The 25,099-nt window shown below is 44.8% G+C and overlaps 2 protein-coding genes across 2 annotated transcripts in view; one reads left to right on the top strand and one right to left on the bottom strand.

Moving 5' to 3' along the window:
- Window positions 1-25,099, top strand: part of MED7 (mediator complex subunit 7) — a 524,248-nt gene that overhangs the window by 261,140 nt on the left and 238,009 nt on the right. The gene's annotated exons all lie outside the window — the stretch shown is intronic.
- The window catches only part of LOC137649740 (F-box only protein 9), a 215,923-nt gene that overhangs the window by 27,437 nt on the left and 163,387 nt on the right, over window positions 1-25,099 (bottom strand). The window contains exon 7 of the mRNA XM_068382692.1: window positions 13,576-13,719. Coding sequence (XP_068238793.1) covers window positions 13,576-13,719 — 144 coding nt within the window. The remainder of the gene's footprint in view (window positions 1-13,575; window positions 13,720-25,099) is intronic.

Raw genomic sequence — 25,099 nt, 5'->3', positions numbered from 1 at the left:
GGAAGGATGGGAGTCCGCAGCAGGAGAGGCACTATCTCGACTGGGGAGGGACGGAACGAGTCCCTGTAGCAAATTGCTCTGTCTTCCTTTGGGGGTGAAGGTGGGATACTCTCCCTCCTCCCCTTCGGTTTGGCCTGTGGGACTTTGAACTGTAAGGGGCTACCTTGAAGCTCTGGCATGCTCTCTTGCCAAGGTCTCTTGTGAGGGGAGGGGGGTTTTCTCCCTGCAAGGACAACTGCCAGGATGGAGTCCTCAGAACTACTCCTAGGGTCGGCTGGAGGAGAGGCCCCAGGAACAAGAGGTGGCAACAGAGGACTCCTAGGAGTGCCTCCTACGGACTGGGAACAGAGAGTGACACCCGTCACATTTTGCCACATTACGTCAAATAATGTTCGTAGCCATGGGGGATCGCGCGCTCCCAGTGAGCTGGGAGGGAGGTCCTTAGGACGGCACAGATCCTTGGGCTTGGGAACCTCTGAGGGATTCTTAACCCTCTTGCCTGTAGGAGGCTTACCTGCAAGCAAGATTGGCACAGGCCTCCCCTTGGGGAGAGCGTCTGGGCACTATCGCGTGGGCAACTGTTGTCTCTGAGTTGGTGAAAGCCCATGAGACTGGAGAGGTTGGCGTAAATCTCTCCTAGCGGGAGGTTTCCCCTGAGGAGGAAGACCTTCTGCAGCCAGAAACAGTGAGGGGATTTCGTCTGGGGACGAAGCAACCACCAGGTCAAGGTGAGACGGGTTCCGTGAGGACGCGAAATCGCGGGAACCCTCTTAACGCTTGACGCTGACATGCCATGTGCTAAAGCTCCTTCTAAAGATGCTTGTGCATCGCCCGACGCTGGTGTGTTGCCGGCACAGCATGAGACTGAATTGGAGTAAGAGGAGGAAACCCAACCTTGGAGCATGACTACAAGTCGCACGACCTATAGGAATCGAAATGGCAAGAACCCTGAGGTACTGCGCCATCAGATTCTGGAGGAGGATGGACACTTTCAGGAAGAGCGTTGCAAGAGCCCGAAGGCTCAACGTGGCATCTGTCACGAGCACCCAAAGGCTCCAGGCGACGAGAGTTCAAAGACTGTCATGAGACAGAAAGGAGGAGACTCCTTGCTACAAGAATCCGAAGATTCAACATGGCGCCCGGAACGAGAGCCCACAGGCTCAACGTAACCTGAGTTGTGAGACTAAGCCAGTAGTTGGACTTGCCACCCTCCTAAGAGTGAGTCATCTAATATAAATAGCAGAAGGTTTGTTAGTATGGGAACAAATGACAAGTTCGGAGATAATTTGTATTTTTCCATTTTTGCCCTAATACAAACCTGTACCTATTTATATTGGATATTACTTCGGCAGAGCTGGAAGGCAGCCATTAGATATAGAGTGCGAGGTAGCAATCCTACCTAACCCTTAATAGTGGGTAGGGAAGGGGTGATTGGGGCTACCCAGCCACCTATATCTACTCATGGTTCAATGAACCACGTCACTTTTTGCTTGCAGGCAAGACTTACTGGGGGACAGGTGATGGCAGGCCAATGTATATAAATAGCTACAGGTTTGTATTAGTTAGGGAAAAATACAAATTATCTCCGAATTTGTCATCTGTTCCCACACTAACAAACCTTCCGCTATTTATATTAGATGACTCACTCTTAGGAGGGTGGCAAGTCAGACTACTGGCTTAGTCATTGACCCGGGTTTTCCTAGTACAGTATTAGACTGTCATCAAGGGAAACCTTGCACCTCGTATATCAATACAAGTGAGTATGATAGCGGCCTGAGCAACTAAAGTAGTTATGAGAGATATCATATGAACGTCTAGGTAAGAAGATGCTCCTAGTTAAAATAGGAGCCCTTCACATAAAAAGACGTTCCCCAAGGCCTACCTCGCAGGAGGCATTGGTGACGTGTAGGAGTATATGAAAAACATATTTGGTTACACAAGGGAAGTGGTTATTACCTGCAGAGGTTGAATCCAGCTTTGCAAAGGGACCCATGGCGCTGTTACTTAAAGGAGGGGAAGATGAGGAAAGTAAAAGAGCCAAGAATACTTTCATTCATCCCAGTCTTACTCCGGGTAGCCAATGCCTTCAACCTTCTGCTACTTGTCCAACAAGAAGCTTGAGGTATTACTAAACCACTTATTGTGTCACCACCACAGAAAACGTATCGGGTCTTCTGTGGGTCACGTCTTGTAGGTAGGGTGAGGTGAAGATTAGACACGTATCCACCCTACCAGTGGCATGGTTTGTGTCACAAAGGAACTGCTCAAAACCGTTATGGACCACACGAGCGATAGAGAAGAGGTATCGGGTCTTCTGTGGGTCACGTCTTGTAGGTAGTGTGAGGTAAAGATCAGACACGCACCCACCCTACCAATGGCACAGTTTGTGTCACAAAGGAGCTACTTGAAAACATGCACGGATTCTGCCCTAAAACATTCAGAGCTCTGGGGACCTGCGTCCCCGTCGCAGACGAGATCCTTACAACCTCCTTTGACCTTCCTTGGGTTAGCGAGGCGTGCTGAACCTAAGGAGCGAACTCCTTCATTATTTTCCTGTAGTAAGGCCTCAATATGATCACTGGCATGAAAAAGAAAAACAATGACGAGTATCTGACCCAGTATGCTATACCCCTGGGGCTAGGTAATCACCCTCCTTGAGATATGTCCTCAAGTAATTACCTGTGTTAGAGCCTCGATTACAAAGCGACAGGTTCCCAGTTGGAGGGCTTGAACCTCAGTTTCAAGCTCCCCGGAACAAAATAGGATGTTACTTGGTTTCTTACCTTGAGCGAGAGACGTTGAGGGAGACCCACAGGGTACATCTCTCATTTGGTTAAGTGTCACACTGGGAAAGACCTGTCTTCGAGATCAGGGGAAGATCTGCAGTTTAGAGCCACCCGTCCTGTAGAAGGCTGTATTACCCCACTACAGGTAATCGGTTCAAACTCTATGGAGAGCAACGATTGGAGGAGATGCTCGATGGACAAGCAAAGGTCTTCCGTTGCCTAAGCCTAAGAGCGTGATTCCCTTCGTTGGCAATTTTTTTGAGTGCATGACTAGAATAGCACTCTTGAGAAGAGGAAAAAACAGACTTCATTCGACTCTCACCACGGAGAACCTACAGTAGTCGTAAAGGAAATCCGTAATGGATTCTGCAGAGTCATAGACGTGCAACTGTATGTGACCTGTCTTTTGCGTCTTACCGACAAGGCTAGACCGAAGCTCTAATAAAGTCCCCTTACGAGACAAGTCTGACAGTCTGCATAGAAGTGGGGAGAAGCCATCTATTCCTTTCCTGGAGAAAATTGCTTGCAAAAGGGAATCAAACAGGAGACAGCAGTCCATCTCCTGCAAAAGGAAGATCACTGCTTGTCACTGATATTCATTCCTCTTCCATAATGAAGACCTTTAAATCAGAGGCTGTAGGAGGAATACTCCTGCAGAAGGGGTGGAGTCTATAAAATCCAAACCCATGGACAGGATACCCGGAAGGGGAGACCACATAGGAGCAGGAAGTGTTTTCCCGTGAACGGGAAACTGACGAATCACTGTAATTCCACCCGGCACTTTCCCCTAAGAAAGAAGGTGCCTACTAGGGGATTAAAAGACGGTATCATTCGTGCTCTGATTATAGTCCTAAGGACATATGGTCCTATATGTGGCCTCCCCACCTTTTCTTTGATGCCTCTATAGAAAGCGTCAAATCCAGAAGAACCAAGAGATCTACTCCTTGGGAGAGATTCTCGTCAGGCAATCTTTTAACTATGACCGTTACTTGCTTATGTCTTGTAGAGAATCAAGAGAAGGACGATCCCTAGTACCGAAGGACCTGGGACCCGGCTAGTTCTTCATAGGTAGCACTCGACGGGGACTAATGCGGTCTTGTCGGACCTGCGAAAGTTTCTATAGGGTAATGATACACTCTACGGATATCCGTATAGGATAAGACCTTCGTGTCATTTCTTCGATTATTCTAATTATAGATTGAGGTAAACAGATGGAGATATCTCGCAGGAGTTCAAGACTTTAAAATCAGGTTGATCGCAAAACCTTCCTTCACATGACCAGGTTTGAAGGTTAAGCTTGTCTCACAAGGAGAGACTAAAAGTAGAACTTCTAATCGACGAAGCATGGCTATATTCCGGCATCCCCCGTCTTCCTATATGTTCCAATCATAAGGAAAAAGATAGAAACTGCCTACCATTTCCTAGAGGAAGATGGAAGTTACAAGATAGTATCCTTGTGGCTAAGTCTGGACTCTCTTCCCTTGCGAAAAAGACATGAGCCGATTATTTCAAGCTCGTGGGAAGAGTTCTCTTATGAGAAAGGAAAATATTCATTCCTAACCACTCTGGTCTACGGAGGAGCTCCGGTTACGGGAGAAAGTCATTGTCTGACTTCATGAACAAGGCCAATAGATTTTCAATATCCTCAGTTATTCCTGAATTTCGTTCTCTAAGAGGAAGCGAATGGCAGTAACCTCAAGAGGTTGTGTCTCCCTCTAGAGGGCAGGGAAAAAACAGATTCAATGAATCTGCCTCCCTTATCACATCCGAAATCCGATTTGCTTCAGGAGACTGTCTAATTATCGTAGTTCTTATTCAAGTAAATTCGGAGCATGAGCAGCCCCATAATAAACAGGACAACCGGGGAGAAGGTAGCAACCGAAGCAGCAACCTGGTTCCTGAGGCAATTTGTTCGCAAGCCTTCCTGTAGTACGAACAAAGTGTACAAGAAAAACGTGTATGTTCAAGGGAGATGAATTCCCGTGAGTGTGCCAGATTCGATGCATAAACCTGGCCACTTTGAAGCGAATCCCTATGATTTCGCCGACGGCAAGAAAACCTTTTGGAACCGAAGAAGCCCTCTTTGTGATACACAAACAAGAATCCAAAGAGCGAGGGGCACTGAGCCTTGCACTAGCATATTGTACCCGTCGCCGAATAAGGGTGTATTCTTAGGTTTCCAGAAGGAAAAAACCGCAATTCCATCAACTCTGCAGGATCTATCAAAGTAGAGTAAGCTCAAGAGTGAGGAGAGACGATCTATGCCAGTCTAGGAGAGAGTGCTCTCTTGAGCAGCTCCCTCTCAGGAAGTGGCTGTCAAACTAGAGGCCTAGTATGGAGCAAGCTTACAGTGATCACTAGTCTCTGACTAGAGAACGTCAGGGGCAGCAAACTGGCCGGCAAGCGAAAACGACGAGCTAACGTCGTGTAGGACAACGAAGGACTAGCTGTTGAACATAAAAACAGCGAACGGTGCTATTGATAAGCAACCAGGCATCATCTAGCCGTTGAAAAACAGTGATAGGTAGCTGACAAATCGGAGGTCTGGAAAATCCAAGATCTACCGAATCGGTCGGGATCGTTTCGCTTGAGACTGTGATCATGATCATGAGAGCCTCGTTATAGGTCTTGAAATGTCTCGTGTGAGCTTGTGAGAGTCCCGTTCATGAGTGTGAGTGTCTCCCATGTGAGCGCCTCGCACGAGAGCGTGAGCATCTTGCACGATGCGAGAGCAACTTCCTCCTGAGCATAAGCGCCTGACACGAGAGTTTCTTGCTTATGAGTGCAAGCATCTTGCACAAGAGCATGAGCGTCATGCCTAAGAGCATGAGCGTCCTGCACGAGTCTCACTCGAGAGCGTCCCGCACGAAAGCAAGTTTCGCCTGAAAGCACAAGCATTTGGCTCGTGAGCGTGAGCATCTACTTCATGATTGTGATAGCAAGCGTATAGCTCGCAATCGTAAGCATCGAGACTTGTGCGTGACTAGATCGTGATCGTAAGCATCTAGCTCGTGATCGTGAGAATGTATGATCGTGAGCATTTAGCTAGTGATTGTAAGCATTTAGTTCATAATCTTGAGCGTCGGCTCGTATTTTGTGTCTGCCTTGTACCCGTTATCATGAGCATCTTGCTCGTGCTCACAATCACGAGTGTCTAGTTCTTGATCATGAGCGTCAATCGTGATTGTGAGCTTATACCTCTTGTGAGCTTTTAGTTCTTAATCAAGTGTCTAGCCTGGGATACGGGCTCATCGCTTGCTATTGCGAGCGTCTCATTCGTGATCACGAAAGTGTAGCTCGTGATCTTTACCACAAGACGCTCGCAATCATGATCACAAGAGTCTTGCTCGTGAACTTAAGTGTAACTCACGATCGAGGGCGTGAGAGAGAGGGTCGTGACCGTGATCACAGTCACAAGCGTCTTGCTCGTAAATGCAAGCGTCTAACATACGATCGCGAACATGAGCGCAGTCGTGAGCGTCTCTGACGCGATCACGAGTATCTAACTCGTGATCATGGCCACAATACGCTCGTGACTGCGATCACGAGCGTCATGCTTGAGCATGTAACTCACGATCGTAAGCATGAGCGCGATTGTGAGCATCCAGATAGTTGTCACAAGTGTTTAGTTCGGGATTCGTGACCACAAGACATTCGAGATCACGGTCACGAGCGTCGTGCTCGCGGTTATGAGAGCATGTGTAACCCATGCTTGTGAGCATGAGCACGATCGGGAGTATCTTGCTTGCGATCACGTGAACGTTATTAAGAGTTGTAGAGACTGGCGTCAAAATCATGATCAAGTGCGTTTCGCTCACGACCGTGAGCGTGTAATTCACGTTCTCTAGGGTTGTAGAGATTTACGTCAAAATCATGGTCACGAGCGTTTCGCTCGCGACTGTGAGTGTGTAATGCTACGAGAGCCCGAGGGCTCAACATGACAAGAGGCACGAGAGCTCGAGGGCTCAGCATAACCAAGGTTGTGAGACCCTGAAGGGTCAACGCAACGGGAAATCGAGATTTCGATGTTACGAGAGCCCGGCGGCTCGACGTGACGAGAGGCACAAGAGCCCAGGGGCTCAGCGTTACCAAAGTTATGAGACCCCAAAGGGTCAACGTAACGGGAGACCGAAACCTCCCTGCTACGAGAACCTGAAGGTGCAGCGTAACTGATGACACGAGAGCCCAAAGGCTCAACGTAACCATCGTTATGAGAGCCCGAAGGTTCAACGCGACGAAGGCCCGAAGGACTCCCAGAGTCATGCGAACCTGAAGGATCAACATGATGAGAGCCCAAAGGCTCACGATCATGCCATCCCAAAAGGTGGTCGTCACAAGACCCGAACTCACAGGTTCAAAAAGACGTCTTCTCACAGCCCGAGGAGGAGAACGTCCAGGATGGAGAGGGGTCACAAAACCTTCCACCGTACAAACCTCCAGAGAGGAATGTAAAGCTGACTCCGCCCGAGGGGAAGACTGCTCCAGCTCGAAAGCTACCTTCCCCGAAGGAGAGGTTTGTTCTCCCGAAGGAGAACTTGGCTTAAGGCAAGGTTCTACCTCCACCCCTGGAGGAGAACCGTAAGTGTAAGGGAACCCCTGATGCCCAGTGCCAGTCTTTTCTCGCGAAGGAGAGACTCGTTCCTCCAGAGGGGGACCCTGCCTCGGAGAATGCTCTGCCACCGCCCCTGGTGGGTAAGCTAAATCCTTGGCATCGTAAACAGACATGAAGTCTGACTGACGGGCTGCAGTACCTGCGCCCACAGAAAAAGGGTCAACCTCTGCAGATGAAGGAGATGAACGCCTTTTCTACGCTCCCAATTAAATGAGTTCGAACAGAACTTCTTTCAAAAGGAGACCATCGATGGCTAGCAATGGCCAGAAGGATACGATATCAATAAAAGAGCAGTCGCCCCCTGGGGGAAGGGAAGGAGCTGACTCGCTATGGGTTCGAACTTCCTTCAAAAGGGGACCATCGATGGCTAGCGATGGGCAGAAGGATACGATATCAATAAAAGAGCAGGCGCTCCCTGGGCGAAGGGAAGGAGCCGACTCGCTAGGGTAGTAAACACTGTCACCTAACCACAGGGTTGACCTTGTGTAACTAGGCCTGCGCTACTAGTCGTACCCCGGAAGGGCCCGCCAGAGGAGCAGCTGCAGAAAGAGATTGGGGGGGTTAAGAAAAGAAGCTCGCGATTTCTTCGATCTTGAGGAAGACCCTGAAGGCGAAGAATCGCGCTTAGACTTCTTCTTCCGACGCCCGAACTTCTCGCTCTGGGAGGCAGGCCACTCCAGACACTGATTACAGGTGTCGTCCCTAGAACACCAATGCCGGGGCCAGCAGGTGAGGGTCCATCTCAATGGACGACATGAAGGTACCACAAGCACAACCCTCGGCACCTGAAATGAGAAAAAGAAAAAGATTACAGTGAACCCTCGTTTATCGCGGTAGATAGGTTCCAGACCCGGCCGCGATAGGTGAAATTCCGCGAAGAAGTGACATCATATTTACCTATTTATTTAACATGTATATTCGGACTTTTAAAACCTTCCCTTGTACGTAGTACTGTTAACAAACTACCCTTTAATGTACAGAACACTTAATGCATGTACTACAGCACCCTAAACTAAAACAGGCACAAATATTAAAGGCGATTTTATATCATGCGTTTCCTAAACACCTAAAAAGCACAATAAAAAATGGCAACCAATGTTTTGTTTACGTTCATCTCTGATCATAATGAAGAAACAAACTCATTTAGTGTACACATATATGTATAGGTTAGTTTTTGCATCGATTATATTGATTACAGTATACAGTATGTTGATTTTTTTATTACCAATGTTTTACTTTATTTTTCTTAGGACTTCCAAATGAAATGTTTTACTTTATGACGCCGCCTGAAACGACGGCGTCATAAAGTACTGTGCGCTCAGTAAACAACCATGCTCAGAACAAAGAAGGCATTTAACGCGCATGATGAAAGTGATAAATAATGATATTTACAGTAAAAGGATTTACAAAATATGTTATAAGTACAAATATAATTTACCGTATCTATATAAAATCATACAGTACATACTGTACGTAGCAAAGCAGGAAAACAATTTACGAGAGAGAGAGAGAGAGAGAGAAAGAGAGAGAGAGAGAGAGAGAGAGAGAGAGAGAGAGAGAGAGAGAGAGAGAGAGATTGTTTTACGTACGTAAATGTAAATTTTAAACAAAAAAATATGATAGGTTACAACATGTAGACTTTTAAAACCTTCCCTTTAACTTAATGCATACAGTACTAAACTATAAAACAGGCACAAATATTAGAATGTGAGAATATTAAAGTAAAAAATAAAGATTGTTACTGTACTCACCACGAAAGAAGTTCAAGAAAAACTTGAATGATGATGGCGATGAATTTGCTGCACAGTAGAAATGATGATGATGAAGCTGATGATGTGTTCTTCTGTGCAGCCAGGTAGTATTTTACGTCTCTTCAGACGGAGGTGTCTTTTCCTGGGACACCTCTTCAACTTCTTCAATTTCTTCCGAAGGCGTAGTAGCAGGAGGAACTGGCTCTTTTTTGCGAGGCTGAAAGAACATTGCAATCGGAAGTTGTTGCCGCTGCTTCTTTTTTCGATCTAAGAGCATCTTGTAGGGAGTCATTATGTCATCAACCTTGTTGCAGAATTGCATCGACCGAACCATATCCTCGTCCCACTCTTGCAACATTTCTTTCACCTCCTTTATATGGTTGCAGACCTTGGCAAGCCGTTCTAGTGTTAAGCCCGTTTCTTCGACATTTTCTTGGGTCTCTTCCTGGGTTTCACTCTCTTCTTCGCTTGCCGATTTCGTCAGGTCTTTGAGGTCTGCGTCAGTTAGGGGCTGGGAATGGCAGTCCAACAACTCGTCGACGTCTTCAGTCGTCATGTCGCCAAACCCGTCACCTCCAATTATGGCAGCCAACTGCACAGATTTGCGTACTGCAGAGTGTTGGATTTCAGCAGGTGTAAATCCCTCGTCGTCGTAAACAATCTCGGGCCACAACTTCTTCCAGCTCGCATTCACAGTTGCAGGTTTCATCTCTTGAAGTGCCTTCTGAATATTCTTCAGGCACGTGGCTATGGTGTACTGCCGCCAGTACGCCTTCAAGTTAAAATCTTCATCCTCATCATCTTGGGCAGCATCCATACACGCAACGAGGTCCGCCAAGGTATTCTTCGTGTAGAGGGCCTTGAACGCCCTGATAACCCCCTGGTCCATCGGTTGAATTAATGACGTGGTGTTGGGTGGCAGGAACTCAACCTGAACGCCCTCACGCGACAGGTCAGTTGCGTGTCCACCAGCGTTATCCATAAGGAGAAGGATCTTGAATGGCAAGCCCTTCTCTACGAGATATTCATTGACTTGCGGGATGAAACACTGGTGGAACCAGTTGGAGGTCAGCATCTTCGTAATCCATGCTTTTGGATTATGCATCCAGTACACGGGAAGGAGATTCTTATTCTTATTTTTCAAAGCGCGAGGATTTTTCGACTTATAAATAAGCCCCGGGTTTAGCAAATATCCAGCAGCATTGCCACACATCACGAGGGTAACGCGATCCTTGAATGCTTTAAAGCCAGAGGCTTTGGCTTCCTCTTTGAACAGGAAAGTTCGCGACGGCATTCTCTTCCAAAACAAGCCGGTCTCATCCATATTAAAGACTTGTTCCGGCTTGTATCCACCTTCGGCGATAATATTCTTGAACGTCTGGTTCACGTAAGTTTCAGCAGCGGCAGTGTCAGCCGAAGCAGCCTCGCCATGCAGGGAAACGCTTTTCAGGGCGAAGCGTTTCTGAAACTTCGCGAACCATCCTTTGCTGGCGGAAAAACGTTGTTTCTGAGGCTGGGAATCAGTGGATGTCCCTGGTTGAGGATCATCTGCATCATCATCTTCTTCAGCATGGTTGCCATCGTCGTCTTGAGGTTCCTTTGCAGCAAAATTCTCATACAAGCTCAAAGCCTTTGTTCGGATGGTGTTTGTATCCAAGGCTATGTTCTTCTTCCGGCAGTCGGCAATCCACACAGCTAAAGCACCTTCCATGCGTACGATCGTTTTATTACGCGTTGTAACGACTCACTTCGCTGATCTGCTAAAGGTGATTGCAGCCGTCTTTCTAATGTTCGCCTCGTCCTTCTTGATATAGCGAACAGTAGATTCGTTGATTCCAAAATGGCGCGCTGCGGCCGCATAGCTTCTACCGTCTTTTAACATATCGAGAAGCGTAACCTTCTCAGCAATCGTCATCATCCTTCGGTGGCGTTTAGGCTCACTACCAGCCTTAGTAGAAGCAGAACACTTGGGAGGCATTGTACAGTAGGATTTGACAAAAAGTTCAACTTAAAAAGGTCGCACACAGCACAGATTAAACTTCACAAACTTAAGAACGTCTACTCAGCGATACGCGGTAAGAGAAAGTGGACGACCCGGGCCCGCGAGAACCTAGATGCTGCGGGTTGGAGATGAGGGCAAAACACCAATCACTGGCTAGATAACAAAATTTGAGTTCTGATTCGTCATCTATCAGCGCTTGAACCAATCACAACCCGTCTTACAGTATATGATGCGTATGTTACCAACTCAAAGTACAAGATACCCCGCGCATACCGTACGTACAGTATTAATAATAATAATAATAAATAATGATAACAATACAGTACAGTACTGTAATAATAATAATAATAATGATAATAATAACAATCATAATTTTATTAACAACAACAACAATAATAATAATAATAACAATAATAATAATAGCTTTACGTATGCTATTTTATTCTTTTGTAGGATGTGTGTGTGTGTGTGTGTGTCTCTCTCTCTCTCTCTCTCTCTCTCTCTCTCTCTCTCTCTCTCTCTCTCTCTCTCTCTCTCTCTCTCTCTCGTACGCTTATTCGAAATGTGATTTTTGCAACAAAGAATATTATTGGATGCAGTACTACGTACGTATACATACAAAAGATTCATGGAAAAGAAGCACATCCATTACATTTGTAGTACAGTAGTAGCCATCAGCAGCCTTACACCATTCTAATATTGTATGACTGCATGATTTGCGTTTCATGTTCGATTTAATTTTACTACGTACTGTATACAGTACTGAATTATCGTATGATAATAATACAGTAATAATAATAATAATAATGATAATAATAATGATAATAATAATAACAATAATAATTTTATTAACAACAACAACAATAATAATAATAATAACAATAATAATACACGTAATAGCTTTACGTATGCTATTTTATTCTTTTGTAGGATGTCTCTCTCTCTCTCTCTCTCTCTCTCTCTCTCGTACGCTTATTCGAAATGTGATTTTTGCAACAAAGAATATTATTGGATGCAGTACTACGTACGTATACATATAAAAGAATCATGGAAAAGATGCACATCCATTACATTTGTAGTATAGTAGCCATCAGCAGCCTTACACCATTCTAATATGGTATGACTGCATCTGATTTGCGTTTCATGTTCGATTTAATTTTACTACGTACTGTATACAGTACTGTATTATCGTATGATCACATTCTCTTTTCGTGTTTTATTTCTTTCTGTGCTGAATTATATATCATATGTAATGCAATGAACAATCAGTAAGAGCAGATATTACTAATTACAGTATTAATGGAATTACAGGTAACAAAATATCGTATTTGGGGGTCTTCAGATTTCGCGGTATTTTCGAAATTTCCGGAAAATCCGCGATATGTATATATGGGTTATAGAAAAAACCCGCGAAGTGGTGAATCCGCGATGGTCGAACCGCGAAGTAGCGAGGGTTCATTGTAGTCAAGGCAAGTCAAAAATAAGGGAGAGAGTGACAATATGTCTGCACTCTATCGAGCCAAAAGCACAAAGTGGTTACTCAGCCAACAGGTGTGAGTGGGGTAGCCGGACTACTCATCCCCCACCTGCTAACTAGCGGATGGGGTAGTTATCCCTCACTAAAATTGTCTTGGCTCATCTTTCAGCTACGCCGAAAGTAATACCCCTATAAATAGCGAAGGGTTTGTATATGCGCCGGAACAAATATTATATGGATTGAGAAATTTTCAGGTAATTATTTAAAGTATGGAGATGGTAATTTGGTGTGGTTTTAGATATAAGAGTGATGGAATTTGACCAACCAGAGCTTCCAACAATTTGCATGACTGGTGTTTTGGTGGTATTGTGTGTGGGAGTCAAAAGAGAGAAGCGGGGATAGTTGAAGAATGACACAGCTATGTCACACGTTACAGAAGGCTTTCTCTGTGATTTGAACAAGTTATACCAATATAGAAATATACTAAAATAGCCCTACATAATCATGAATAAAGACTAGAATCGCAAGTGTTTCAGTTGGTGGTGGGATGAGATGTGAGGATCCGTACATCTCTATCCGGGGGAGTGGGGGTTGAGTAATGCCTCAGGAAGGGAGTGTCACCATTGGCTACAGAGGATGGTGTGATTCTATATGGTAACATAAAAATGGACTAAAATAGTTTTTACACGATCAGGAAGAAAGGAGGGGCTAATATCAGGGAGGGGAGGAGCTTTTTTTATTTAAATTGCCCAAGTGTGATATACACCCATATGCTGTACTCTTTTGTAGGATATACAAGTGATTTTAAATTCCATATGGTTTATATTTGTAAATGACATATCTGGGATGTCATAGTCTGTAGTACCGGGGATGTTTTGACGTCATTATAGCGAAGGGGTTCGGCATAATCCAAAGAAAAGAAAACCTTTAAAACATTTCTGACTTACGATCTTGAAAATAGTCTCTGCAACATCAGTTGTTCCACCAATAATCCGACGGCCCTTTCTTCGGTTACATATTTTTTCCCGGGATTGCTTTTTTAAAAGCAAGATGACGTTAGAGCCATGAATTCTGTAATGGCCTCGAACTACCTGCAAATAAAGAGAGAATATTTAGAATATTATTTCGATACTTACTTTAAACTTTGAAGGTGCAGTTTGGTTGGCAAACTAAATAAAATTGAGGATTAGCATTGTAATGGGTTTTTATGGCAAGCCTTCCCATACCTCCATAACTAATACTACTACTACTACTACAATGTATGTCCATAACTGTTTTGTCCCCACTATATATGGGGAGGGGGCAGAGATTAAAAGAATGTTAAGTAATTATTTACTTATATTTTATTTTATTTATCAAAATAAAGTTTGCTCTACATTTGTTGTGCTGATTCCCACACTGGGTAGAGATAAACAAACTTAGAATAGTCATAAAAACCACCTTGTAAAAAAAGTATATACAGTACCCAAATAATCCATGCAACTCTTACTCTGGATTCAACCTTCAAATGACTTAAGGCAATCTGAGGTTGAAAGAGAACTAGCAACTTATCCTTGAACTCCATTACAAAATAGAGAGATTTGTAGTCTAGCTCATCCTTGCCTTTAAAACCTTTTCCCACACAAAGAGGCTACTATCAACATGAAAATAAACGGATTTTGAAGCAAAGCGAAAAATCTATTTTTGGGTGAGATAGCCATGTCGTCCTGATGGAAGGTTCCTATTAATAGCTTTCTAAGGGATATTTGGCTACAATGATATTCCCAGAGAATTGACCTTTAGGTCTCCAGAATTCTAACTCCTGGTGCGAATATCCTTAAAATTTCTCTAAAGGATATCGCATAATATCAGGGGACGTATATCTTGATACGACACATAGCAATCTTCACCCCGAATAGCGTTTTCGTTTCGAGGGGGAAGAGTGGCAAAAACAGAAGGGGAGCCGTTATCAAGGTTACCCTTCCTCCCATACTATTACGAGTATCCAAGACGGCGCTCATTCCTTGTAGCATTGAGCATGGTGCTACAGATATAGTAGTTTTGGGAGGGATCATGCCTTATGCCTTTTCTATGGAAAAGGAGGGCGGGTCCATCAGGACGACATGGCTATCTCACCCAAAAATTGATTTTTCGCTTCGCTTCAAAATCCGTTTTTTTGGGCTCAAGCCATGTCGTCCTGATGGAAGTTTACCAAAGAATTACTAGAAAGTACTGTATCTGTGGATTTTTATAGGTGCCTTAACCTTGGGACAGATTTTTCTATGGTCATTCGGACCATTGAGACATATGACTTTACCGTTATACGTCATTACCACTAATCATGTACAACGTTGGGGGCAGGAAGGAAGAGTCATACTAGACAGTAGAAAAGTGGTCTCAAGGTTTGCATATATTGTATGAACAAACATAAGTATCAACTAGATATACAAAAGTCTCAGGGTTTGTAAATGTTGTCGGAACAACTAAGTATCAACTATATCCATTGTTTGTAAGCATACAATAATATGAGGTCTACTTAGTTGAATAAGTAAGAGAACTCTGGCATATTTATTGTACTAATTGCAGGGCGAAATAAGACGCAATTACACTCTAATAGACATTTATTTTGAATAAATGACCAAATGGAATAACGAGTGTAACGTGTTAAGGGAATTAAACGTACAACGTATACAGAAAAGATTTTCCTCCCTGAAAGGGAAGAAATGATGAGTGCCACTCTGAAATTTGAAAATTTTGATAAAATATAATTTTCTGTAAATGTTCTATACTCTCAAACACTTGTGTACTATGTACACACGGCACGTGTTATCTGTACAATTCCACACCTAAGATTTTGAACACTCTTAGTGTCACCATGGTGACACCCACTTAAAAGGTATCGCACTGGAAGTGTCAATACCTTTTCACCCTAATTGATAGTCCCAATCAATTCACTGTTCATCGTAGCACTAGAAGACAGGTTTTAATACACTACCTGCCGCTACCACATAATGCTTCAGTTCGTGCACTTGCTTTGCATAGTGTTTGTAGAACACTCTGGATGACTTCCATCCAGTATATGAGCGAAGATGCTCAAAGTCCATATACTGAAAAAAGTTCAGTAATGAAGCAATTTTTCTCGGATCATGACCTGCGGGTGTACCGTCAGGATCCGCACTGCGAATGAAGTAGGTGAGTTTCGCCCTCAGTTGTTTTAGGGATAAGTTTGATCCAGAGGTTTCTCCTTTAAAGAGCTGTCCTCCCCTGAAGTCTGAAGTTCTTCGAAGATAGATCTTTAGACACTCTACTGGACACAGAGAGACATCTTCCTTCAGAGGGCAGATTCTCCAGGGACCCCATCTTTTAGTGGGTAGCTCGTTCTTGGCGAGAAAGGTTGGATCAGGAAAGAGATTCAGTTCTCCCACTTCTGTGAACTGAATGTGGCCCTCATTTCTTGATAGGGCTACTATTTCACTAACTCTAACCCCTGAGGCTATAGCAAACAGGAAAATAACCTTTTGGGTTAGATCCTTGAGAGAACAATCTTCATTGTTCACAGATGAAGCATAATGTAGGACCTTGTCCAAGGACCATGAAATGGGCTTCGGAGGAGCTGCAGGCCTAAGTCTAGCGCATGCCTACGGGATCTTGTTAAAGATTTCGTTCGTCAGGTCCACTTGAAAGGCGTATAGAAGAGGTCTAGTCAGGGCTGACTTGCACGTAGTTATCATGTTGGCGGCCAGACCTTGTTCATGAAGGTAGATAAAGAAGGACAGACAGAAGTCTATTGAAATTTCTTTTGGTCCTTTGCTTTAACGAAAGCAACCCACTTTTTCCAAGACGATTCATATTGTCTTCTAGTTGACTTAGACTTGTATTCTTCTAAGAAGTCTATACTGCCTTTTGAGATCCCAAATCTTTTCTTAATCGCTAAGGCGAGAAAATCATGAGATGAAGGTTTCGGGTTCTCTGTGATGAAGCGAAGACAGTTGACTTCTGAACCCGTTGAGATAGTGCTGGGTTTGGTAAAGGGACCGGCCTCAGCCTCAGTTCCATCACTAGAGGGAACCAGTTGCTCTTGGGCCACTTGGGGGCCACTAGAGCTGCCATTCCCTGGAAGGATCTCAGCTTGTTGAGGACCTTCAGCAGGAGATTGGATGGAAGGAACAGGAAAATCCTGGTCCATTCATTCCAACCGAGGGACATGGCGTCCGTTGTCTCCCCTAGAGGGTCCTCATATGGGGCTACATATTGAGGTAGTTTCTTGTTGTCGCTCGTTGCGAAGAGGTCTTCTGCAGCTCCGGGACTTGTTCCAAGATGGAGGAGAATGAGTCTGCATCTAGGGACCACTCTGACTCTTATCGGCTTGAGCCTGGATAGAGCGTCCACTGTCACATTGCGGAACCTTTGTAAGTGAACTGCTGATAAGTGCCATCTCTCTAGACAAAGGATGGCTAATGACACATGGTTGATATGGGACGATCTCGAGCCTTGTCGGTTCAGACATCTCACTATCATTCGCTGTCCAAGATCAGCTTGATGTGGACTGAACTGCGAAGGGAGAGTTTTCCCAACATCAAGAGGACTGCCATGGCCTCCAAAATGTTGATGTGAAAGGCCTTGAACAGAGATGACCAAGTCCCTTGGACTTTCCTTTGATGGGAATGAACTCCCCATCCTTCCGTCGAGGCATCCATGTGGATGGTCATTGACGGCAGAGGTGGCTGCAAGGGCACCGTCCTCGTTAGGCTCTTGGCCTTTGACCATGGGTTGAGAAGTGATCGTAGTAAGGCCGGTATCTGTTATTTCAGATCTCTTCGAGCGTTTGATGCGTATCTTTTCCAGACTCCTGACGCATCTTTCAGCTGTGCTCTTAGCACTGGGTCTGTTACTGCTGCAAACTGGAGAGAGCCCAATACTCTTTCCTGTTGGCGTCTTGAGATCCTGTCGGATTTCAGTAGTCTCTTGACAGACCCTGCGATCTCCCTCCTCTTCCCTGAGGGAATGGAGAGATGGTGTGACCTCAGGTTCCAATGGATTTCCAGCCATTGAATCCCTTGAGGTGGAAAGAGTCGAGACTTCTTGAAGTTGATCTTGCATTCCGGATGTTCCAGGAACTGGATCACTTCTTTGGATGCTTGCAGACAAGCCGTTTCGGATGCTGCCCACACCAGCCAGTCGTCCAGGTACACTGGTACCTGAACACCTAGGCGTAGTTGTTGCACGACTGCGTCTGCAAATTTTATGAAGATCCTTGGGGCTATGTTTAGTCCGAAAGGTATGGCTCTGAGAACATACTTTATCTTCTGTAACTTGAATCCTAGGTAGGAGGAGAGGGGGCGACTGACTAGAAGGTGGCAATAGGCATCTGCCAGGTCTATCGAGACTGTGAACGCCCCTTTTTGGTAACAGGGTCCTTATGTGTTGAAGGATTAACATCCTGAAATTGCTGTTTTCTATGAACTTGTTGAGTGGTGACAAGTCCAGAATGACTCTTAGTTTGACTGAGTCCTTCTTGGGAAAAAAAAAACAGCCTTCACTGGAATTTGATGGACTTTGCTTTCCTTATAACCTGTATGCTCAAGAGCTCTAAGGTATATTCTTCTAATGAGGGGGTGGAATGTTGGAAGAATTGAGGAAATGATGGTGGAAACTTGTTCCGTTTCCATCCTAGTCCAATCTTGATTAGGCCGTGGGCCCAAGGATCGAAGGTCCAACGATCCTGAAAATGTTGGAGCCTCCCTCCTACCGGAAGCATCACCTTGCTTCGATTGTCCGCAGGGTTTACCTCCTCGACCGCGTCCTCCCCTACCTCTTGAGGGATGTCTAGAGGAGCCCCGTCTAGATCCTTTACCTTTCGACCGAAAGGTAGTGGTCTGCCTCTCAAACCCGGGGTTGAATGCTGGTGACTGGGCAACCAGCTGTTGAGGCACCACTTGGAAGGTGGTCTGTGTTTGGGCCACCAATTGGGGCACCGCGGTCATGGTGACTGTGGGATGGTGTTGAGCAGGCCGAGTGGGAAGTCTAGGCTTCTTCGTCTTCCTTTTAGGTTGGGGACCCGCATCTGGGGAGGACTTCCTCTTTGAAGAGATGCCCCACTTCTGGAGAAGGTTCCTATTCTCCGTGGTAGCTTTCTCAACTACCTCTTTGACTACATCGTTTGGGAAGACGTCTTTACCCCAGATGTTAGAAGATATCAGCTTCCTGGGTTCATGTTTCACTGTTGCAGCAGCGAACACGAACTTCCCTACAGGCTCAACTAGCCTTCATGAATGCATACAGGTCCTTTACTAGGGTGGCCATATGCATTTTGGCCAGGACCATGAGCATGTCTGGGGTACTTCTTTGGCCTCCACACATCTCGATGCAGTTTTGTAGGGATAAGGATGCAGCAAGTCTCTCCTTCATCTCTTGTTCCTTGCGCAAGAGAAGAAAGTTTAGGGAGATTCTCGCTAAACTGTCGTCCAGCGATGTCTGCGTCCAGTTTTCTTACTGAGAAGGTTAGGTGGACTTCCTTCCATTCCTTCTTTTCCATGGGCACTCCTCTAGTGCAGGGCATGGTTTGCCAGCCTCCACTGCCTTGGCAACAGTTTTAAATGCCTTCGACGTAAAGGGGAAGGCTATTGAAGCAGGAGCAAGAAAGGTAGGGTGTTTCATGCTCAAGGCGGACACTTTTGAATTCGAATAGCCCGCCTTTCTCAGACTACTCGACAAGAGCCTGTACCTTATAATGGTCGAAAACCATGACCTCCTTCGGTTCCATCTCCTCTTTTGGCGTTGGTTCATGTTTCAGTCGAATGAAGCAATCAGGGTAAGCATTAAAGCTTGGCCAAAACTGGATGTCGTCTAAGGGGATGGCTCCCATCTTCTCCAAGATGTAGAGTTTGCCGTTAGTAATCGGCATAAACTCCGCATACCTCCAGGGATTGGTTTTGGAGCAGGTTGGGAGGTCTTGGACTCTGGGTCGCTTGTATGACCCTCAGAAGAAGGTAAGTGGAGCTTCACGGAGGTCTCTCTCGAATATCGCTTCCCTTGCTTCGCCTTGTTTGCGAATGTTCTCCATTAAGGCCGTAAGATAGGCCAGTGTCTGGCTCATGTTGCCCAATGGAGGGGTAGAAGCTGAAGATGTCGAGGGTAACGGCTCTGGTGTCGGCACAGACGGAAGGAACTCCGACTCTACATCATCATCTTCTTCCGGAGGTAAAGTAGACTCCTCCTCGGGATAATCCTTTAGTAGATCCTTTTCAGTGTCCGTAGACACTTCCGACATCCTTTCCTCCTGGTGGATGTCCATGCTTTGCAACGCCTCACTGACATCCGTCTCGATGGCAATCTGGACGCAGGGAGCTCCGGGTCGTGCTTGGGGCACAACAATTTCACTACCCGCTTTCGGGAACAGCAAGCTATGCATCCTATCGTTAGGTAGGTATGGTCCCGGAGAGTTCTTCTGGAACCCTCTTACCAACTTGCGCAGCTTTTCTCGTGCCGTATCCTTCGACTCTGTTGACTTGGGGTCGTCGAAACCTTTGGTCACCAAGGTCCGGCAGATATTGCAGACTTGGGGGTCCCAGTATTGCAGGGTTTCTGTAATGATGGTGCAGGGGGCATGAGACCTGCACGCTTTGTGACCGTAAAAGTTCCTACTCCTATGGTTGCAGAAGATCACATCGCATTTCATCTAGGGTTCCTCCCGTAAAGAAAGGAAAATTAAATGATTATGCAATTGTTTATCTACCATGATAAACAGATTATGCAAAATATTAATATTTTAACCATTATAGCTTAGGATAGTAAGGTAGAAAGAAATTAGGAAAGACACATACTTGTGTATCCTTTCTGGCCAATTACTGTGACCTCCCCCCCAAATATTAAGATTATAGAGTTTCCTGATCAGGGCAAACTCAAAAGAGAAGGGTTCTAACCTTTAGGGATAGAAAAGTGTACTATCACTGACCCTTCTAAAACTATTTAATATTGTGGGGTAAGTTACAGAAGTCCTTACTCCTGTGGTTGCAGAAAATTGCATCGCACTTCATTTGGTCCTCCTGTAAAGAAAGGAAAATTAAACGACTATGCGGTTGTTTATCTCACATGATAAACAATTTCATGCCAAAATATTGATATTAATATTTTAAACATTATAGCTTAGGATAGTTAAGCCAGAAAGGAAATAGGAAAGACGCATACTTGTGTTTCCTGTCCAGCCAATTGCTGTGACCTCCCCCAAAATTAAAGCTATAGAGTTTCCCTATCCAGGCGAACTCCAAGAGAAGGGTTCTAATCCCTCGGGATAGATAAGTGTATATTAACACTGACCTTTCTTAAGTTCTTTAATATTGTGGGGTAAGTTGTCAAATGATTAACTATCAGTGTATTGAAGGAAATTTTTTCTTCCAATATATGATTGGTCTCAACAATAGACTGTGCAAGGAAACACAAGGTATGTTGGAAAATAACTACTGTATAATATATCCTATAGTTTTCTGCCTGCAGTATACTATACTGCAAATATACTGGCTACTGTATAATTATATACTGTAGTTCAGCCGGCATATTGCCGGCTAGGCTAGCACCTGGCGGCACGGTCCAGTCAGCATGTCGCCGGCTGGTTAGTACCTGGCGATATGCCGGCTGGGTTAGTACCTGGCGATATGCCGGCTGGGTTAGTACCTGACGGCACCGGTCCAGTCAGCATGCTGCCGGCTGGGTTAGTACCTGGCGGCACTAGCTGACAGAGAGAGAGAAAGTATGGAGTGAAGGGCCGCCTTATTGAAATGTTTGTTAACAATAAATAAGGATGTAAGTACATAACCTTACTGCCTTCCTCCAGAATGAGGATTCAACATGGAAAGGGAGAATTTATCATTCAAGCTTCCATCTAGCAATAATTCCATCGCTGGTCACTGCCGGCTTCAGGGATGTGGACTGAAGAACACTCAACAGTAGATAGGTCTCCCACCAGCAGCCGTCACAGCCACCACAACCTTTCCTGGAGCCTTGCGTCCATAAGGGAAAGACTGAGTGATTATACAGCTGCTATATAGGAGCCCGGCCGGCACCACAATCTACCCAGCAAGCGGTGAGATTGTAGGACGACGGCCACAGGATTGCGATAGCTAGGCCATCGCTAAAGGACAGAGAGGGGCAGGGAAAAGGATCCTGTATCAAGTGTGGAAGTAGGCTGCAGGATTGCCGCCACTTCTACACAAGGGAGAAACTTTGTTTAAGTATCGGCGCCATCCTAGGCGGCAGAAGAATATCTATTCTTCAACCTAGGGTCTGCCGAAACAGGACTAGTCTTCTAGACCGCAGGGGAGAAGGTGACGGCATCATACTACCACTTCAGGTGCGGCCTAGGGAGGCTTAGCCTCCTATGCCGGCAGCTGTAAGCCAGCAGGGGAGTGACTACTCGCCCTGCTGCTCTGCCGCCGGCAGAAAGACTGAATACTCTGAGGTTCTGTTGAAAACCAAAGCCGGGATCTCGCCGGCAAAGGTGGAAGACAGAAAACCAAGCCGGAGTGAACTACTCTATGGCAGGACCAGATAGGGTTGTCGCCTATGGCGGCACTCAGAGAGAAGGAGGGATTACCCTTAAATCTCCACAGGAGATGAATATCGAGTTATATAATTCTAGGAGATGTACTATCTCCCGTTGAATTGATAAAACGATACAAGAGGGTAAACGGGGATAATGTCTGAAAGTACACTACAGCGCATAGGCTAGGTAGCATAGCGCGAGACGAGATCTCGGTTATCTAAATCGCCGAAACTCTAACGTATACAATCGACATAAGGAAGAGAAAATTATATGCATAAAATATATATCTTTATTAGTATAATTGTGCCTAAATAGCTTTCATAATTTATTAATGCTATTACAACCGGGAAAGTCGTTCTGCTAACTAAATAACACATGCATAACGAACGACAGTGCCCATGGTGCCTCCGGTGACAGGCCTAGCTCCTTAACCCTGGATAGGTACGCTCCTCGGACACCCCTTTAAGGGTATACTCGGACGCGTGCGACCCCGACGCCAAAAAAAATTCTTGAAAAATCAGTTTTTGCAGTAACCTCCTTTTTTCTTTTGCCTAAAAAAAACTTCAATGAATGCTTAAATCAACTGTAAAGAGAAATACTACTCATCTGCAGAAAAACTATTTATTATAAATATTTTTAAAAATTAAGTAGAAAAAAAAACGACCTTACATAAAAATTCATAAAAAAAAAAGTTTATACATATATCCACAAATCCTTTTAGGAATTGATTCTTGAATGTTTAGGACACATCTTGATGTATTTTGGATGAAGTCAGACCCATGGAGGTGAAGATCTGAAATGAGAAAAAAAGGGTAACTTTTTTTGGCCAAAAAAATTTGTCCAAATTTCATGAATTTTTTTGGGTACCCAAATGAAATAGGAAGTGGCTAATTTTTTTAGGGAATAAACATATGTTATCCTAGAATAGAAATATGTAAAAAAATCTTCATTATTTTGTAAAACGGATTTTGAGCGAAGCGAAAAATCTATTTTTGGGTGAGATAGCCATGGCGTCCTGATGGAAGGTTCCTTTTTGGTAGCTTCCTTGGGTATAAGACTACTAAGATATTCCCAGAGAATTTAACCACAGGTTATCACAGAATTCTAACTTCTGGATATAGTATCTCAAAGGTTTCCTTTTAAGACATCGTAATACAACAGGGGACGCGCATGTCTGAACGCGCCACATAGCTATCTTCACCCCGAACAGAGTTAATGCTTCGGTGTGTAAGGACTGAGAATAGCTGGGAGCCGTTCCACAGCTAATCTCACTCGTGGCTACTACTGATACTCGAGACGTAAACAAACGGACGCCATTGCTCTGATGACGTCACGCCCGTCTCCATCCTGAAGCCAGTTGCTGCCCATCACCATGATACAGTAGCACAGGGTGGGAACAAAATTGGACGAAGTAGTAGGGAGGGTCCATCAGGACGCCATGGCTATCTCACCCAAAAATAGATTTTTCGCTTCGCTCAAAATCCGTTTTTTGGGCTCAAGCCATGGCGTCCTGATGGAAGAGTACCAGAGAATCAATGTATCGTGGTAGATTTTCCCCCTAGTATTAAGTGCCTAGGCATTGACAAAACAGCAAAGTAATCTTAAATAAAGAACCATAGGGAAGAAGTATCCTGCCCCCCTTGGCAGTGAAGTTCCCATGGGCTATGCCGACGTCAAAGTGGTATTGAAGGGCTATTCATCCTGAGAGAAGAACTTGAAGAACTTAGAGATGAAGCTGAATGTTTGGTATTTGTATAGGAACATTCTGAAATTAGAACAGTGGTGGTTGGACACTGTGTATAGAGTTCATCTCTTGGGTATCAGAAGTAAGCATTCGTGTAGGAACCTTACTTAGTCAGGGTGAATATAATTTAGGATTAAACATCTTAAATTCTTCATAACCATAAGAAAGGAGGAATAAATAAAACTATGACAGGTATGTATTTCATAGTAAGTAGGAGCTGATAGAGACGCACAAGTAATAAAATAGAAATTTTATTTCACAATGCAGAAATTGATTAATTTACAGCAAAAGTAAAGTTCATTTACAGTAATAATAATGTACATAGAAATAAAGGCTTGCTCTTGAATCTGAAAAGGAATTTCAGGATTATTAGTAGGTACTCGATCTCGAGGAACGCAAGTCTTTAATTAAAACACATCATGCTCAAGGCATGCGGCACTTGTGTGACACTATGACATTTCACCTGGGATAAGAACAGTTATAAAAGCACTAAGTGTTTTTCAACATCACTATGAATCGCTCGAGGGTCAACATAGGCACCCGAAGAGTTAGAGTCCCAAGTAACTCACTGTTCTACGCAGAGTTAGGTGCAGGTTTCATAACACTACCTGCGGCTACCACAAAATGTTTGACTTCGTGCACTTGTTTCGCATAATGTTTAAAGAAAACTCGCGAGGACTTCCAGCCCGTGAAGTTTTTAAGGCTTTCAAAGTCCATGCTCTGGAAGAAATTCAGAGATGAAGCCACTTTTCTAGGATCATGACCAGCGGGTGTACTGTTCGGATCCGCTCTGCGAATGAAGTAGGTGATTTTCGCTCTTAATTGTTTCAGTGACAGGTCGCTGCCCGATGTTTCTCCTTTGAAGAGTTGGCCTCCACCAAAGTTTGAAGTTCTGCGAAGATAGACCTTGAGGCTCTCTACTGGACATAGAGAGACATCCTCCTTCAGGGGGCATATTCTCCAAGGGCCCCATCTTTTGGTGGGTAATTCATTTTTAGCGAGAAACGTCGGATCAGGGGAGAGGGTCACTTCTCCTGAATCGGTAAACAGGATGTGTCCTTCTTCTCTTGATAATGCCACTATTTCGCTGACTCGAGCTCCCGAAGCGAGAGCAAATAAAAATATAACTTTCTGAGTCAGATCCTTGAGGGGGCATGAATCATTGTCCAAGTTGGAGGCGAAATGGAGTACCTTGTCTAGTGACCAGGAG

Source organism: Palaemon carinicauda, chromosome 1 (genome assembly GCF_036898095.1).
Source record: "Palaemon carinicauda isolate YSFRI2023 chromosome 1, ASM3689809v2, whole genome shotgun sequence".
In the NCBI taxonomy this organism is placed as follows: Eukaryota; Metazoa; Arthropoda; class Malacostraca; order Decapoda; family Palaemonidae; genus Palaemon; species Palaemon carinicauda.
The sequence above is the reverse complement of the archived record's forward strand: the minus strand, read 5'-3'. Positions and strand labels throughout refer to the sequence as shown.